At 57.2% G+C, this 16,099-nt stretch overlaps 2 protein-coding genes across 2 annotated transcripts; one reads left to right on the top strand and one right to left on the bottom strand.

Moving 5' to 3' along the window:
- The first annotated feature begins 1,188 nt into the window (after positions 1-1,188).
- On the top strand, positions 1,189-5,117 carry PLPP5 (phospholipid phosphatase 5). The gene is made up of 7 exons (XM_027706382.1): positions 1,189-1,265; positions 1,339-1,447; positions 3,004-3,094; positions 3,214-3,277; positions 3,585-3,709; positions 4,058-4,228; positions 4,491-5,117. Exons 1-7 carry the CDS (start codon positions 1,204-1,206, stop codon positions 4,661-4,663), a joined length of 795 nt encoding a protein of 264 aa, XP_027562183.1. The 5' UTR covers positions 1,189-1,203; the 3' UTR covers positions 4,664-5,117.
- Positions 5,118-5,643: 526 nt separating this feature from the next.
- DDHD2 (DDHD domain containing 2) lies at positions 5,644-15,967 on the bottom strand. The gene is made up of 17 exons (XM_027706381.1): positions 15,741-15,967; positions 14,195-14,385; positions 13,537-13,626; positions 13,085-13,205; positions 12,223-12,312; positions 11,092-11,227; positions 10,307-10,515; positions 9,835-9,905; positions 9,576-9,695; positions 9,286-9,381; positions 9,079-9,207; positions 8,830-8,985; positions 8,648-8,750; positions 8,401-8,565; positions 7,868-8,030; positions 7,478-7,589; positions 5,644-7,212 (listed from the first exon to the last, which is right to left on the bottom strand). The coding sequence occupies exons 1-16, from the start codon at positions 15,916-15,918 to the stop codon at positions 7,499-7,501; spliced, it is 2,109 nt and encodes a 702-aa protein (XP_027562182.1). The 5' UTR covers positions 15,919-15,967; the 3' UTR covers positions 5,644-7,212; positions 7,478-7,498.
- Between the last annotated feature and the right edge of the window lie 132 nt (positions 15,968-16,099).

Here is a 16,099-nt window from a genome sequence, read left to right as displayed (position 1 = left end):
CCTCCGGAGATCCCAACGGAGTGGGTGTCCCCTCCGGAGATCCCAACTGAGGGGGGTCCCCTCTGGAGATCCCAACTGAGTGGGGGTCCCTCAGAGGCTCCACCAAGCAGTTCTCACTCACGTTGGGTCATAAACAGACTGGATGACCCCCCACGTTCCCTGTTCCCAGGTGGAGCTGTATCTGTCTGTGTCACTTTTCCAATGAGCCAATGGTGTTGCCACAACCCCCGGGGTGATCACGTCCCGTTGGAGCCAGGGGGTGGGGGGGATTTGCATCTGGGGTGCTGTGAGGACCCCAACCCGTTTGTCTCCACGCGAGTGATGTTGCACAAACACAGATCCCCGCGGATCCGCCTCCATCCCCACGTGCTCTGTAAGATGGACCTTTGTAGAGTTGTTATTTCTGTAGACTTTGTTTATCTGTAACAAACTTTGTAGATTCTGTGAAATGTTATTTTAATGAAATCACTCGAGTCTTTACTAGCAAAGCATCGATATTCACCGAAGTTGGTCTGGAGGAGTTTTTGGACGCTGACGCAGCCCTGACACTAAGGAGGAGTGTCCGATTCCACGGGGCATTACTGTATCATGACTTGATGTTGCCGCATAGACTTTGAGATATCCGATATTTTGGGGGGTTTGTGTTGGCCTCTGTCCTCTTGCATAGTGTGAAGCCTGTAAAGCTGGTTCCCTGTACATAGATAGCTCCTGTCCTCTAGGTAGAGCGTATCGAGACTTGCCTGTAATATTTTAGCTTCTTACTGACTGTGTGTGATGGTAGAACATATAATTTTTGTACATTCTATTTACTGAGATGTTGCCTTTTTTTTTTATTTTATTTTACAAATACTCTGGAATTCAGATGTGGGGTTTTTTTTTGTTTCTTTTGTTTGGTTTTGTTTTGGGGTTTTTTTTGTTTGTTTTTTTTTTTTGCTTTTCCGTGAGGATTCCTTTGGAAAGGTTTTTAATGACATTCCACTGATCTGAAATTTTTGCTTGAGGTTGACTTCAATAAATCGTTCTGAATGTTCCAATGATGAGATGACTCAGTTCCGTCTCGCGGCGGGGGGGGGCTGTGGGTGGATGGATGGGTGGCTGGGTGGATAACGGGACTCCCGGCTCCGCGGTTCCTCCTCCGGGAAGGGAGCGGAGGCTGCGCTCGCTCCGCCCCGGAGGCGGTGGCTCGTCGGGCGGGCAGTGGCCATGCGGCGAGCGGAGCTGGCGGCCGAGACCGCGCTGCGGGCCCTGCTCCTCGCCACCTTCGGGTGGGTGCGGGACCCCCGCCCCGGCCCCCTCCCCGCGCCCGCCCCAGCGCTCATTTGCCTTGTCTCGTTCCAGGATCATGGAGTTCCTGCCGCCCTTCCAGCGCGTGGTGCAGCCCGAGGAGATGTGGCTCTATAAAAACCCCTACGTTGAGGTGGACCACGTTCCCACCGCCCTCATGTTTGTAAGTTTATGGGGTGTTTGGGGTTGGAAGGGACCGTAAAGATCATCTTGTCGTCCCCTCCCCACCATGGGGGATGCCCCCCCTTCCACCAGACGAGGTTTCTCCAAGCCCCACCCAACCTGGCTGTGAACAATTCCAGGGATGGGGCATCCACAGCTTCCCTGGGCAGCCCGGGCCAGCGTTTCCTGCATTTACTTTGTTTTTTTCTCTAATTATGAGCTCTCCTGTTAAAGCAAAGCTGCTGGCTGAAGGCTTGTACTGCAATACCTGCAGCTCCTAGTGCAGGTTGCTGAAAGGGCAGGATATTGCATCCCTGTGGATAAATAGCTGAAGGGAGGGGTTGGGAGGATGGAGCCGGGCTCTGCTCTGTGGAGGATGAGGCACAAACTGAAGCGCAGGAATTTCCACCTGAACACAAGAAAGAACTTTCCTGTGTGGGTGACTGAGCGCTGGCACAGGCTTCCCAGAGAAGGGGGAGTCTCATTCCCTGGAGAAACTCAAAATCCATCTGGACACAATCCTGAGTGACATTCTCTGAGGGCTCTGAGCAGAGGGGTTGGACGGGATGGCCCCCAGTGGTACCTTCCAGCCCATCCTGTGAGATCAGTACAAACTAGATAAGACTTACAGTAACTGTTATCATATTTTCAGGCTTTACCATCCAGGCTTGTCTTTGGGATTTGAAGTTTATAAACTGGCGTGGACTTTGCACTGTTGTTCGTAATCTTGTTCCACGTCCAAATTCCCAGGAGCACAAAGATAGCAAAGCTCTCGCTATCAGGGAACGTTTTCCTTGCAAGCAGCTATTTTTAACAGAGTTTATTGTCATTTTATTGTGAAATGTTTTCCCGAGGGCTCCAGGCTCTGTGGAAAGGATTTGACATAACCCTGTGTGGGACTTCAGGAGACAGCAGCATGTCAGAGGGGTTGGCTCCCTCTGGAGCAGGTGTGAGGTCAGGGGCTGTGGCTCCTGGGTCAGGCAAGCTCCTGCTTTTCCTGGCAAATGGCACTTGGGATTTTCTGCACGAGGTGGGCACTAAACATTAAGGAGAAAACCTCGGGGTAGCATTTGGAGCTGGTGCCATAAAGCACAACATATGCCAGAGTTCAGGTGGGAGCAGCTCCTTGGCAGCCTGGCAGCCACGCCGTGGGTGCCCCGGGGTGAAATCCCCCGGCACAGTCGGGCTGAGATGGGAATGGTGATAACTGAGTCAGCAGCTCAGTGGTTTTGCTGACAGAGCCAGAGTGAGGGTGCTGCTGACAGGGCGCTACTGCCGGGGCTGGCAGGGAGGGGAGAGCTGAGGTGCTGTGGCTGGGGACACCCCCAGTAACCAGCCAGAGGAGCTGTCTGAGCACCCGAGGGCGTGCTGGGCTGATGGGGGCCTGCTGCAAATCCAGCTGGGATGGGTTTGTGCTCCTGATGGAAGTGCACTTTGGAGAGGACGGTTGCTGCTCGGCTTTGGGGAGGGGAAGTCTTCTCGAGCAGCTGCTGTGGTTTTTCTGTGAGAGCTTAAACCTGTTTCACTGGCACCTAAAAATCTTGTTGTTTTGTGCAGTTCATTGCATTTCTGTCTCCCTTGCTGCTCATCGTGCTGGCCAGGCTGTTCCTGAGCGCCGACCGCGAGGACACGCGGGAAGCCTGCCTTGGTGAGCTCCTCCTCGTCCCAGAGGGGGCAGGTTGAGCCCTGCCCCTGCCTGCCCCTGCCTCGAAGCTGCACTTTCGGGTGGGGATGATGCTGACGTGACCCCTCTGCTCTCTCTCCCAGCTGCCAGCCTTGCTCTTGCCCTGAATGGGCTCTTTACCAATGCCCTGAAGCTCGTCGTGGGGAGGTGAGAGACCGGCTGGTTCCCAGGAGGGCAGGGGAGGCAGGTCTGTGCTGGGGGCAGAGCTCCAACAGCCAGAGCAAGGGCCAGGAGCTCAGTGTGGCACACTGGAAAGGATGTGGGTTCTTCTGGCTGCAAAGACAATTCAGTATTAGAACAAACACTGGTGGGGACCTGCTGTCTCCGGCCATCGCTCAGAGGGGCTCGTTCAGACCTGTGCTGGGCAGGATTGCATTGGTGTGGGGATGTGGGTGCTCCGTGGGGGCCCACACCAATGGCTGTGTGTGCTTTGTGCTTCACACCTCTGCCCCAGGCCACGGCCCGACTTCTTCTACCGCTGCTTCCCGGACGGGCGAGCGAACGCGGAGCTGTTGTGCACGGGGGACTCCCGCAGAGTCACCGAGGGACGCAAGAGCTTCCCCAGCGGACACGCGTCCTGTGAGTGCTCCACGTCCCCTCCCTGCTGCAGCCCCGGGCAGCGAGCTGTGGAGAGCAGGAGCTGTGGGGAGGGCAGCTTGGGTTTGCTTTGGCTGCATTCACTGGCCTCGTCAGGGGCCTCAGGTTTCCCTCTGCAAAGCGGTGGGGTGAGAAACGTGGTCAGAAGCTGTTTGTAACCCCGGGTACCAGCTTCTGTGATCCGTCACTCCCGAGCTGGTGCTTCCCTTGGCTCACAGGGGCGGGAGAGACTCCCCTTGCAGCCCTTCCACCACAGGGTGTGGGTCTGACTGAGGGCCCTCTGCAGAGCCCGGAGCTGCTCTGAGCCGATGCTGTTCCGTTCTCTTCCAGTCGCCTTCGCTGGTCTCGCCTTCTCCGCCTTCTACCTGGCAGGGAAGCTGCACAGCTTCACTCCAGGCCGGGGGGGCCGTGCCCTGCGCCTCTGTGCCTTCCTCCTCCCGCTCTTCCTCGCCACCCTCATCGCTGTGTCCCGCACCTGCGACTACAAGCACCACTGGCAAGGTGGGTCCGTGTGCCCGCGGGTGGGGCTGTGGTGCCACAGAGCTGTTCAGGGCCCACAACAGCAACCTGGGGGTTTGCTTGCTCCTCTGGTGGTAATTCTGGTGCCTCCTGCAGGGCGCTGATGCCTTTCTCTGTGTTTTTGGTTTTACAGCCGAGGGTCAGGCTGCAGGTCCAGCTGAAAAGCTGCTGCTGGAGAATTCCATCAGCAAGGGAGGCTTGGGAGGGTGAAGGGTCATTAACTCTCCTCTGGTCTTGCCCACAGATGTGTTGGTTGGCTCTGTGATGGGCTTGGTGCTTGCATACCTGTGCTACAGGCAGTACTACCCTCCCCTGACAGACTCCATGTGCCACAAACCATCTCTGTCCAAGCCCAAACCACCTCCAGTGCACGAGGAGAAACCTCCAGCTCCCAGCTTCCACCTGGACATACAGTGATGGGCTCTGTCCTGCTGATCCCTGGGTGCCAGGGCAGGGCAAGGCTTTGGGGAGGCTGCTCAGCAGTGGTTCTGATGAGGATGAGCCCCAGGCAGGGGTTCCCTGCAGTGCTGGTGAGTTTCCTGCCCAGGGGCTTGTGTTGCTTCATTTAATGGAATTTTATAGGTGTCCTCCACTTCGGGCCTCCTGTGAAGCAAGGGGAGCACCTGAGGTGCCACCTTGCAGGATGACAGTCCAGGTATGAAGGTCCTGAAGCAAGAACTGGGAAAATCTGGCAATCCAGTGTGCCCAGTCTGGTGGGAGTCCTAGTGTCCAGTCCAGGAAGCACCACTGGTCACCTCCCTGCAGTCCAGCTGAGCTGTCCCAGCCCTTCTCCTGGGAAATGAAGTGCAGGACCTGCCAGCCTTGAGTTTTTTCTAATTTGCCAAATAAAGGAGTTTAATTTTTTTAATGAGCTGTGGTACTAAAGCTTTACTTCAAGGCCTGGGTTGTCTCTGTGTAAAGCCGTTTCCTCTCATGTCTGCCGGGGTTGCTGGTGGGTGCTCATTTTGTACCTCTTTCCTTGCAGCTTTTGTATAGTTTTAAGGAAATGATATCAGAAAATGAAGTGGTGTCTGAGAGCATCCCTGCCCAGGTGCTTGTTTCCCTGCACATGGTTTGTCTCAGACAAGATCCAGATCCAAGATCCAGAGCCAGCTCCTGGCAGGACTGTGGGAGCAGCTGTTTGTCACATCATAGACAAGGAAGGTTCCCTCCATAGACAAGGTGTGGTTTGATCAAGTGTCTGTGTGTGCAAACAGCACAGGTGAGGTTGTAGCAGAGTGAGGCAGATGAGTCAGTAATGAAACACTGCCCCATCAGCTGCAATTTGGGCCCTCTGACCCTGCAGCTTCAACAGAAATACAGAAATAGCCTTTACTTTCCCCTAAAACTGCACAGGTAAATTCTCCAGCCCCTCCTTCTCCCCCCAGACATGCACGTACCACAGTCATCTACTTATTTATTTTGGCTTTTACTGGAAAAGACATTAAATAACATTTAAAATGTATTTAACTTTTTTTTTTTAACAAAGTGCATAACTTAAAAAGCTGATCATTAGTGTCCCATGTTAAGACTGTTCCTTTTCCTACTCCCGTAGGAGGCTTTAGCCAGCAGTAGTTCAGGTGCCAGCTGAGCAGCTCGGCTGTTCCTGCAGTCAGGTAAAGAACAGCTTCTGTTCCTTGGGAGGGGAGGAGGGATGGAGGCTGCAAACAAAACCCTTCCAGTAGTGCAAATAACGGGCAGTGGAGGAAAAACAAACCAACAGGCTGTGGGGGAAGAAGGCTCCTTACCCCATGCAGGGCAAAAGTCAGCGGGAGGGAGAGTGGTTTGGCTCTTCTAAAGGCTGCAACAGCAACACCTCACACAGCACTGGAGCCCCAGCCCAGGCACTGAGCCAGCCCGGGGGGTTTGGTGGCCAGGGAGGGAGCACAGGGGCTCTCTGGCCCTGTCCCCCTCGGAGCAGAGCTCCAAGGCAGCTGCAGACTGAGCTGCCTGCAGGGCTGGTGTCACTGCTGCCATGCCCAGACCCTGTGGATCTGGGCTCTGACTTTGCTGGCTGTATTTTGTACATTTAAAGCTAAAAACGACGACTGGAGCGTGGCGGGCGTGAGATCCCTGTGGCCCCCTGAGAGCCCCCGGGTGGGCAGCACTGCTCCCTGTCCCTGCAGGGCACTGAGGGCTGGCCCAGGGCACTGAGGGCTGGCCAGACCTCCAAACTGCCCAGGAGCAGCTGCTGTGCCCAGCCTGGCTGCAGTGTGACGTGGAGGTGGAGCTCTCCTCAGGTACAGCTGGGCACTGGCGTGGTCAGCACCGGGGGGGAGGCCCCTGGTTTGCCAGCCTGGGCTGGGTGAGGGTGGTGGGAGGTCACTACCAACACAGCACAGCAGGCAGGAGCACGAGCATGCCGCTCTCACGACGTGGTTTAGGGGGCACCTGCCTGGCACGGCCCAGGGGTGCACAGACATGCAGCAGCAGTGCAGGTGAGGGGGGCTGGTGAACAGACCCTGCTGGCTCAGCAGCAGCCTGGGCCCTGGCAGTCCTGGCGCCGGGTGCTCTGGGTGAGCAGTCAGCAATCTCTGCCCCGCTCCAAGGCTGCTGCAGCTCCCTCCAGGCTGCGTGGTTAAGGCTTTTTGCTCCTCAAGGTCCCCGGGCTGTGAGTGTCCTCACTGAGCCAGGAGCAGGGTCAGCCCCTGGGTGGGTTCTGAGCCTGGACAGCTCGTGTGCTGCAGTGCTGGAGGAGCTGGTGTGGGGGTTCACAGGGTGGAGGGCTAAGAGTACACGTTGCCACAGGGAGTCACCATGCGAGTTCTGTGTCTGTGTTCGAGCTGAAGTGTTTTCCCTTGATGGTTTTACCCCCCCCGCCCCTACCCAAAATGGAGGAAAATCCATCCTTATCTCCAGGTAGCAGCAAGTACTTGGGAAGCAGCATGCAGGACACGGCAGCAGAGGAGAGAGGAAGGCAGAGAAGAGATCTGGACTTTCCTGGTGAGTACTCAGTGGAATTGGATCTAAGAAAGCAAAAGGAGGACACAGGAATAGCTGCAAGTGAGGCAGCCAGAATCCACCCAGCACAGTCTCCTGGACCCTCCTTGGTTCTCTCCTCTTGGCTGGTGGTGGTCATATGCAGGGAACAGGAAAGAAGCCAAAGGTGCTGACAGGCCAAAGAAAAAAATCTGACACAAGTTCCCTGCCTTAGATAAGGGATATTGTTCCCTCAGACAAACCAGATCTCCTCTAGGGAATCAGGAAGGGGTTTAGGCAAAGGTGACTTACAGCCAGAACAGCACAGGTTGGTCACTGGCTTCCTTGCAAAGGTTGATCCAGTGTGATGCCTTGTGTCTGGTAGATCTCCTTCAGAACCAGCAGAACCGTGTCCTCTGACTCCCTGGAGAAGAAGAACATGGGGCTTAGAAGGGGATGCTTCCCTGCACCCTGCCAGGACCTGTGTGATGTTTTGGGTAGATGTGGTCTGCAGAGGCACCACGAGGCAAGGAGAACCACACTGGTCTCCTTCCTCTGTCCCTGCCCACCCTCTGTGTGCCACAGGCAGGAGAAGGTCTTGTTCCCTCAGTTAAGGCTTTTTTTACTACACAGGCTTTGAGACTGATGCCATCCTGCTTCATCCCACGTGAGTTTGAAGCTCTGGTGATCACAAACCCTTACCAGTAGCAGAGGTGCCCTTGGAGTGCAAACAAATACTCATTGAAGCTCTCTATTGGCTTCTCCTGCAGCACGTAGTCGATGCGGTTCCCCCCGTTCAGCCTCCCCACATTAATGAGTGGGGCCTCTTCCTTCACTGCTGCAGGGGGCTCCTCTGGCTTTGTGTCTGCAGGAATGAGGAGCAGCGTGGTTCAGCCACGGGGCACCACCAACCCTGACAATACAGGCAGCTGAATTCAGCGCCTGGGAACAGTAGTGCAAGAGACAGCCAGAGCAGGGGGACAGGCTCGTCAGGCTTAAAAAAGTAGCGTGGTGTGCTGAGACCCCCCAGAAAACCCCTTCATCAGGCACTAGCAGGGGAAGGCCACAGCATTTGGGGAGAGCCAAGTGCACCCCCAGCCCAAGGGCAGCGCCTTTGCTGGGCACAGCCGAGGGGCAGCGTGGCTGTGGGGAGCCTGAGCACGTGCTGCTCCATGGGCAGCTCCCAAGGCTGCATCCCCGCCTCCCCTCTGTCCAGTGCACCCCCTGGCACTGACCTGGCTGCTTCTCCGTGCCAGCCTCTGCCTCTGCTTCGGCGTCGGTGCTCCTGGCCTCCAGGGCCGGCACTGGGGCGCGGGTGAAGGACTGCCAGGCCACCCTCAGCGACCCCAGCAAATTGTTCTTCAGGTCCACGCTCATGCGTGTCAGCCCTTCCTTCAGCTCTGCAAGGCAGGAGGAGGGTGGGTGTGGGGCTGGGGGCTGCAGCAGCCCTGGGCCGGGGGACAGGGGCTGCCTGTGCCCTACCCAGGTGCATCCTCTTCCTGCCCTTGTGGTGGGGCAGCAGCATGGGCTCGAACTCCAGGTCTGGGACGATCATGGGCTCGATCCGATAGGCCACGGGGTCAAACTGCACAGAGGAGAGGGACAGTGAGCAGGGCTCATGCTCCACGTGCCTCGCACAGGGCGGCTCTGGTTCTTGTACCTACGGGGTGGAAGATGTTGAAGAAGCCCTTGCAGGTGGGCAGGCTGTAGTTGGGGTCGATGCGCTTCACCCCTCGCACCGTGAGGAACATCCCGATGGGAGAGCCGAAGGCAAAGAAGATGGTGGGCTTGTAGTTCAGCTGGGGGTAGTTTGCTGAGACCTGGGAAAGAGGGAGGGTCGGATTTGTTCCTGAGACGAGCTCCGTGCTGGTGTTATGAGGGCCTTGTGGGTGCAGGCAGAGCTCAGCTGTCACCTGTCCTAGGCCAACGTCCCTGTACTGGCAATTCCCAACATCCTCTGTGCTCTCTGGGTCGTGCTGTGACGGGGATCCAGGCTCAGCTCTGTGCTCCTCGCCCTGCCTGGGAGCTGCTGAGCTCTGATCCTGCAGCAACACAAAGGGGTCCTTGTGTGAGAGGGATGGGATGTGATGGGACGAGCATAAGCTGTGCAGAAAACAAACCTGTGTGTCTGCCTTGGAGCTGATGTAATGGAGTATCTTCATTCTTGGTCCTAAGGGAATTCCCATTTCTTTAAGGTTGTTCTCTGTGCACAGGAACTGGAAAATATGCAAGGCAGGTGTTAGTCCAGGAGCAGAGGTGTGGTGAGGTGTCTGTTCTCTGGGATTTTGTTCGTCCTCAGATACAATTCACATGTGAGTGACTCAGTACCAGAAGATGTGCAGTGGTGGAATGATGGGGAAGAAAAGCAAGGAAGAGCCACAAGAGCCAGTAAAACAGGGGAGCTCCTCACCAGTGCTTGCCTGTCCATTTTCTCCTTCTCAAAAACATCACAATACTCAGACAGCTCCAGCTTCTTCAGAATTTCTTTTACTTCCTTAATACCCCCATTGCTTGAGGTTGTCCTGGACCCCTGTGAACAGATCCATTCGGGATCACACTTTTTGCTCACTAATCTGCACCTTGGGGGGGTCTCCCCCTTCCCCCTGCAACCCAGAAGTGGGGGGTGGGTGACCCCCTGGATCCAAGCACCACCAGAGCTCAGCCTGTACCTGTGCACTGTGCTCCTCCTGCTCGGGATCAGCCTTCTGGTTCGTCAGGAGATCAAACAGGATGAGCGACCCTGGAACAGGCACAGGCAGAGCGTCAGCAGCAGGGCAGGGAAGAGCCTGAGCCAGCTCCTTGCTGGGATGGGAGAGCAGCACCCTGGACTTTTCATTCAGGACAAGGGGCAGTGGCTTTAAACTGACACAGGGCAGGTTAGGTTAGGGGTCAGGAAGAAATTCTTTACTCAGTGGGGAGGCCCTGGCACAGGCTGCCCAGAGAAGCTGTGGCTGCCTCATCCCTGGGAGTGTCCAAGAGCAGGTTGGATGGGGCTTGGAGCAACCTGGTGTCCCTGCCTATGGTAGGGGGGTTGGAATGAGAAGATCCTTAAGGTCATTTCCCCCCAGAGCATTGTATGATTCCACCCTCCCTGCTCCCCTGGCACGGGGATGCTCGTGGGACCCGTGGGTGAGCCCTTACCCAGGCTGTGCCCCGCGATGGAGACCCCCCCCTTGAAGAGAGGGTTCCTCTGCATGAAGAGCTGGTGCAGGCGGTTCATCTCCGAGGCCACTGTGTCCACGATGGTCTGGCAGTAGGTGGAGCTGTTGTAGAAGAACACGTCCAGGATGGTGTCGTTGATGAAGTGACGCAGGCGGTTGATGCTGGGCAGCGTGATCCGCTCCAGGTCACTGCAGGGGAAAGGGGAGAGGGAGCTGCAGCTGAGGATGCCAGGGAACCCCACCAGGCTTCTAAAGCAAAATGTAAGTTGAGAGCAGGACTGACACCGCCTCCAAGGACGTGTGTTGTAATCCAGACCCTCAGCACATGCTGAGACCAAAAGGAGAGCACAGCCCGTGCTCTTACATTCCAAGAATAAAGAGCCTGTCCTTTCTTCCCCAGGAGCCTGGCCTGCTCTCTGCCCTTCCTGGGACACTGCAGAGCAGTGCTCGAGTGCAGACACTGGGTCCTTGGTTCCCAGAGGCCTTTGGAAGGTGTGGATGTCCACAGTCCCTCCCAGTATCAGCCAGGGAGAGGCAGAAGCCTCTGCTCTTCGATGCTGATGGGAGCAGGTGCCTGCTGTGTGTTGCAGAAGGGAGGGGGCTTGGGAGTCCCCATCTGTCCTGCTCACCCCTAAACACTCACAACTTTCCCTCTGCTTTTCCAGCAGAAAAAGTGGTGTTTCCAGGGAAGAGGAGGCCGCCTGTGCACGTTTCCATCCCCACGGACACAGGCCTGGAGGAGGGAGGGGGCTGTGGGACACTCACACGTCCACGCCGGTGGAGTGGAGGGAGCTGTGCCAGTTCACAGGCAGGAACTCCACCCTTCCGACCTGCTGCTGCTCCTGGGCCTTCCTGAAGTGTGCCTGCAGCATGCTCAGGGACACGTTCCTGAAGTCATTCACTGGAAAAGAGGTGAACTCTTACAGGAGATCCATCACGCTCCAGGGCCAGCCCGTGGCACCAACACCACTTAATACGATAAAAGATCATTACGGGGAAATCCCACCAGGGTCTTTAATCTGCTGCTGCTCCCCTAAGTCCCTGAATCTTTAACTAGAGATCAGGGGAGGCTTCATGTCTGTCACGTGTGTTTACTGGATTTTGCTGTCCCATCTGTACCTCCTTCACATGGGTAGAGCCCAGCAGTCAGGATAAAGTACTTTTAGAAATTTATAAAAAATAACTCTGTTGTGGAGATGCCTGTGCAGGAATCATAAGGGGGGAGATGAACTTGTAAGGACTTGGTTCTGAGGCAGAAGGGCTGATTTCCCTCATTTCAAATGTTCAGCAGCCTTGAAATAGTTTCATCAGCTGGCCACAGAGAAGAACAGCCAGCATTTACAGGAAACGCTGTGAAACATCTCAGCTCCCTTGATTTCTACAAGTTAAATCTCATTGGGCTTCCAGGCAGGTTCAGGGATCACCTGTCCTACAGCACTGAATTCACAGTGAACGGGGATTTGCTGAACCAGAAACAGCATCCTTGCTTTTTGTCCCAAATCTGCAGAGGATGGGATGCTGCTGCCTGTGGGACCTCACCCAGCGAGATTAACCCGCAGCAATGGATTGAGCAGGCTACTAATTAGTTTAGCAGGTTTAGACAGGTACTTGGAAAAATCTGTATCTGATTTGGGAAACTATTTGGAGCAGCAGCAGCAGAACACTGATGAACAGTGGCTGCCCAAACCTTTCCAGAAGGCGGGATTTGGTGGGTTAGTGAACGTTCCATTCGCGCTCCCCACAGTCAGCAGGGGTGACCGTGCAGCCTGCCAACGTGTGGGGATGGTGTGAGGCACCCTGACAGCGTTTCCCAGCGTCCAGGATGAGGTTTTTCCTGGCTCAGCTGAAGGCAGCACATGGGAAGAGCCCCCGGCCGGGCTCCCAGCCCACACCTACCGCACTGCACGATGCTGCGGAAGCGGATGTCGCAGGCTGGGCCGATCCCGTGCACCACGAACACCAGGTGGTCGATCTGCAGGGGCTCTCCTGAGGAGGGAAGGGCAGCTCAGGGCACAGGGGCAGGGGCTCGTCCCCCTTCTGTCACCACCCTCACTCCCAGCAGTTCAGCCCCACCCGTGGGGCACATCCAGCACGAGGAAGGGCAGGACCAGGAGGTCTCTGTCCAGCTGCCCCGTGCCCAGCCCACTCTGATGAGATACTGGGCCCCATGGAGCTGCACCTCCCAGGTAGGCCCCAGGTGGAGTTAGGACTTGTTCTCTACTTCCCACTCAGGTTAGTTTGCATACGTGCCTTCTTGAGGACAGGCATGCATGGATAATGCAGGGGTTAGACAGGAGTAACTGCCCATCCTCCCCACGGGGACAAGTCCTGAGGCCTGACTGGGAGCCCGGGGCAGCTGGGAGGGGGCAGAGCCAACACTCAGCTTCAGAGATGGGGAGAACACGTGCCCCAGAAAGTCACCAGCACGCAGGTAAGTGATAAACTCCTGTGTCCCTACCAGGGAAACAAACTCTCCTCCTGTACAAACACAGATGCCAAGACCTCGGGGGTAATTCCAGGCACTGCAGAGCTCCCAACAGCTCTGTCTCCATGCAGGAGCTGCAAGCTCACTGCCTCTGTGTTCACTGATGGCACAGCTCACTGGTGCTGGGGAGGCTGTTGGAACCATTCGGGGCACCAAGTGTTTAGACGTGCACTTCATTTAAAGGATCGTGGGAGCTTCTGTCAGTCTTTCTGAGTGCACTGGTTGGAAAACACTCCACAGCTCTGGCTGGGTGGGAGGGAGGAGCGAGCTCACCGTTGGGGATCTCCACAGCGATGTTCTCCACTCCTCTCTTCACAGTCCGGGGCCGACCTTGTTCCGTGGGAGTGGAGACCCAGTCGTCGGAGCTGGCGACAGGATGGTAGTGCACCATCAGCTGGGAAACAAGAGGAGCCTGTCAGTGACCCGTGGTGGAGCAGAGAGAGCTTTGGCTGCAGCAGCTGCCGGGTGACACGGGCTGGCACCAGACTGTGCTGAGCCCACTGCACAAAGAGGTGTTGAGAAGAAAGGCAAAGGAAATGCCAGACTTTTCTGGCACTGCCCTCTCCTGTGCACAGGTAGGTGAGGGGAATGACACTGGGACAAACCCATTCCTCAGCAGACACGGTTGAAGGGAACAGCACAAAGCCAGAGCACAAAGCAAGACCTGCAGAGACCCAAGGGGGTGTTCTCGGTGGTCAGCACAGAGATCACCAGGCCCTGCTCACCTTTGGGTTGTGCAGGATAATAACTTCTCTGCTGGGGGACTCCAGCTTCTTCTTCCACTCATCCAGGGTCACGGCAATCATGTAAGCTTCCTACAGAAGAGAACACCCTCTGTGAGTCAGCTGGCGACACTCCCACGAATGTTCAACCTCTTGAGACATTCCCCACCCAGTTTTCGGGATGTCTTATCAACACTTTGCAAAAGTGGCAGAGAAATTAGCTGGAGGAGCAGCAGGGTCATCCCAGGATCACCTGCTGAGGGTGTCCAAGAACCTCCCCCCCTTGACAGCAGCAGCGTCAGACTTCCCCATCAACTTGAAACTGTATTTTTGGCACATCAGAATAGAGATTATTGCAATGCTGTGTGTTTTTACACACACATCTCTCTCCCTACACATGCATCTTCCCAAAGCAGAGCCTGACGCTGAGGGTGTCGCAGGAGGATGAGCTGCAGCCGGACGAGGGCAGGGGACGGGGAGGCCACAGCAGTGCTCACAGTCCCATTAATCAGCTGCAGGGAGGCCGTGCCAAAGCCTCTTTGGAGTTCGTGTCCTCAGGCCTGACTATGGTGCCAGTGGCCCCACATGGGGTTTGGGACATCAGGGCCGGTGTGTGACAAGGAGAGGCCGGGATGGAAACCAACAGGAAAGGTGTGTTTACCTCCAGTTCCTCGCTGAAGGACTCCGAGTAGGGAATATACTTGTTGTCCTTGTCTCCCTTGTAAAACCAGGTGCAGCGCCGCACCTCAGACACCTCCTCCTGCCAGTACACGGCCACGCGCTGCCGCTGCCTCAGGTGCACGTCGTACCTGCCCCCCGACGTGGGGACAACCACATCTTCCTGGTCCTTCCCTGCGGGAACCAAGGCCTGGAATTAACCGTGAGAGGCCCCCGGAGCAGCAGCTCCCAGGAGGCTGTAACGTGCCAGAGGGATGAGGCCAGAGCACAGCAGGTCTGAGCCATGGCAGCAGGCACCAACACTGCCCACAGCCAAGCCCAGAGAGCAGCATCCTGGGAGAGATGCCCCAAGCCAAACGTCCCCCGGAGGCAGAAGGTAAGATGAAGGCATTAACTGTCCTCGTCTCTGGTTTGGGCCTTGCTTAGAGTAAAAGTGAATTTGCGGCCTGGAAAGTGCGTTGTGTAATGGTGGGGGTGCACCTGGGTCTCTAAATCACTCCCCTCCCGGAGAACTCCACGCTGACCCCAAAAGGGACCTCAAATCCTGTGCATTTCCCTGCCTTTTGGCTCTGCCCCTGGGCTGGGCTGGTGGCACGGTGCCCCGTGCCAGGCTGGGCTGTGGCACTGGGGGCGGGCAGCACGACCTCTAATCCAAAACTTCCTGGGCGAGGGAGGACGGGAGCCAAACCTTGGGCAATCAAAGCTTTGCCCGCGGCAGCAGCGGGTGGCACAGATGGTAACAGGGGCACACAGGGGCCTCCGTGCAGGGCTCAGAGCCGACCCCCGACCCCTCAGGCACAGCTCCACCCTTCCCCACGAGGGGAATCCCCCAGCAGAATTCCTGCCATCCTCCCAGCACTCTCCCAGCCTCACCAGAGGATGCTTTGCGCTGTGATTATGTATAATTTAGAGCAGTATCAATTGAACACAGTCAGACCATTTGATGCATCCAAACAGCTCGGTTATTGGGAGCCAGGCACGTGGCCAAAAAAAAAGTTCCAATTTAAATTTTCCCCGAAGGAAAACCTGGCATCCCAGGTGGAAGCCATGGATGCATCCAGGGAATTTTTCCCTGGTACCCAGACGGCGTTTACCCTGAGCACACACCTGATGCTCCCCCATCGACCTCACCCAGGCCTGTTCTTTACACCGATTTAAGAGCAGGGATGTAAAACCAAAGGGCGACTGACAGATAGTGGTGGTGGGAGCTGGAGGATGGTGGTGCCGTGGGACCCCCACCCTTAGGAGGGGTGGATGGATGGTGAGAGCTGGAGGATGGTGGTGCCATGGGACCCCCACCCTTAGGAGGGGTGGATGGATGGTGGGAGTTGGAAGCTGGGGGTGCCGTGGGACTCCCACCCTTGGGAGGGGTGGATGGATGGTGGGAGCTGGAGGCCGGGGGTGCCCGAGGGGTGGGTGTATGGCGGGAGCTGGACACCGGGGACACCGTGGGACCCCCACCCGCGGCGGGTGGGCTCTGCCCGCGCTCCCGGCCCCAGCCCAGCCCGGCCCATCCACCCCCCCTTTACCTGTGCCGTGCGCCTCCTCCAGCCGCTCCGAGTCCTGCGCGCTGAAGGGGACCCACCGCTCCCGCGAGTCCGTGACCTTGCAGTAGAACCAGTGCGGAACCACCGCCTCGTACCGCCCGCCGGGCTCGGGCTCCGGGGGCTCGGCCGGGGGCGGCCGGGGCGGCTCCTGCGCCGACATCGGAGCTGCTGCGCGGGGGGAGCTCCGGTCCCGCCGGTCCCCCGGGGGGCTCCGCGGATCGCGCCCTGCGGAGGGACCCGGACCCGGGGCCCCGAGCGGCTCCGGCTCCGCTGCCCCGGCGGCTGCTGCGGCGGCGGCGCGGCCCGGCCCGGGCGGCAGCGCAGCCTCGGCTCCGGCCCCG

The sequence above is a fragment of the Neopelma chrysocephalum genome, unplaced genomic scaffold (genome assembly GCF_003984885.1).
Source record: "Neopelma chrysocephalum unplaced genomic scaffold, ASM398488v2 Primary Assembly neopelma1_367, whole genome shotgun sequence".
Lineage (NCBI taxonomy): Eukaryota > Metazoa > Chordata > Aves > Passeriformes > Pipridae > Neopelma > Neopelma chrysocephalum.
The sequence above is the reverse complement of the archived record's forward strand: the minus strand, read 5'-3'. Positions and strand labels throughout refer to the sequence as shown.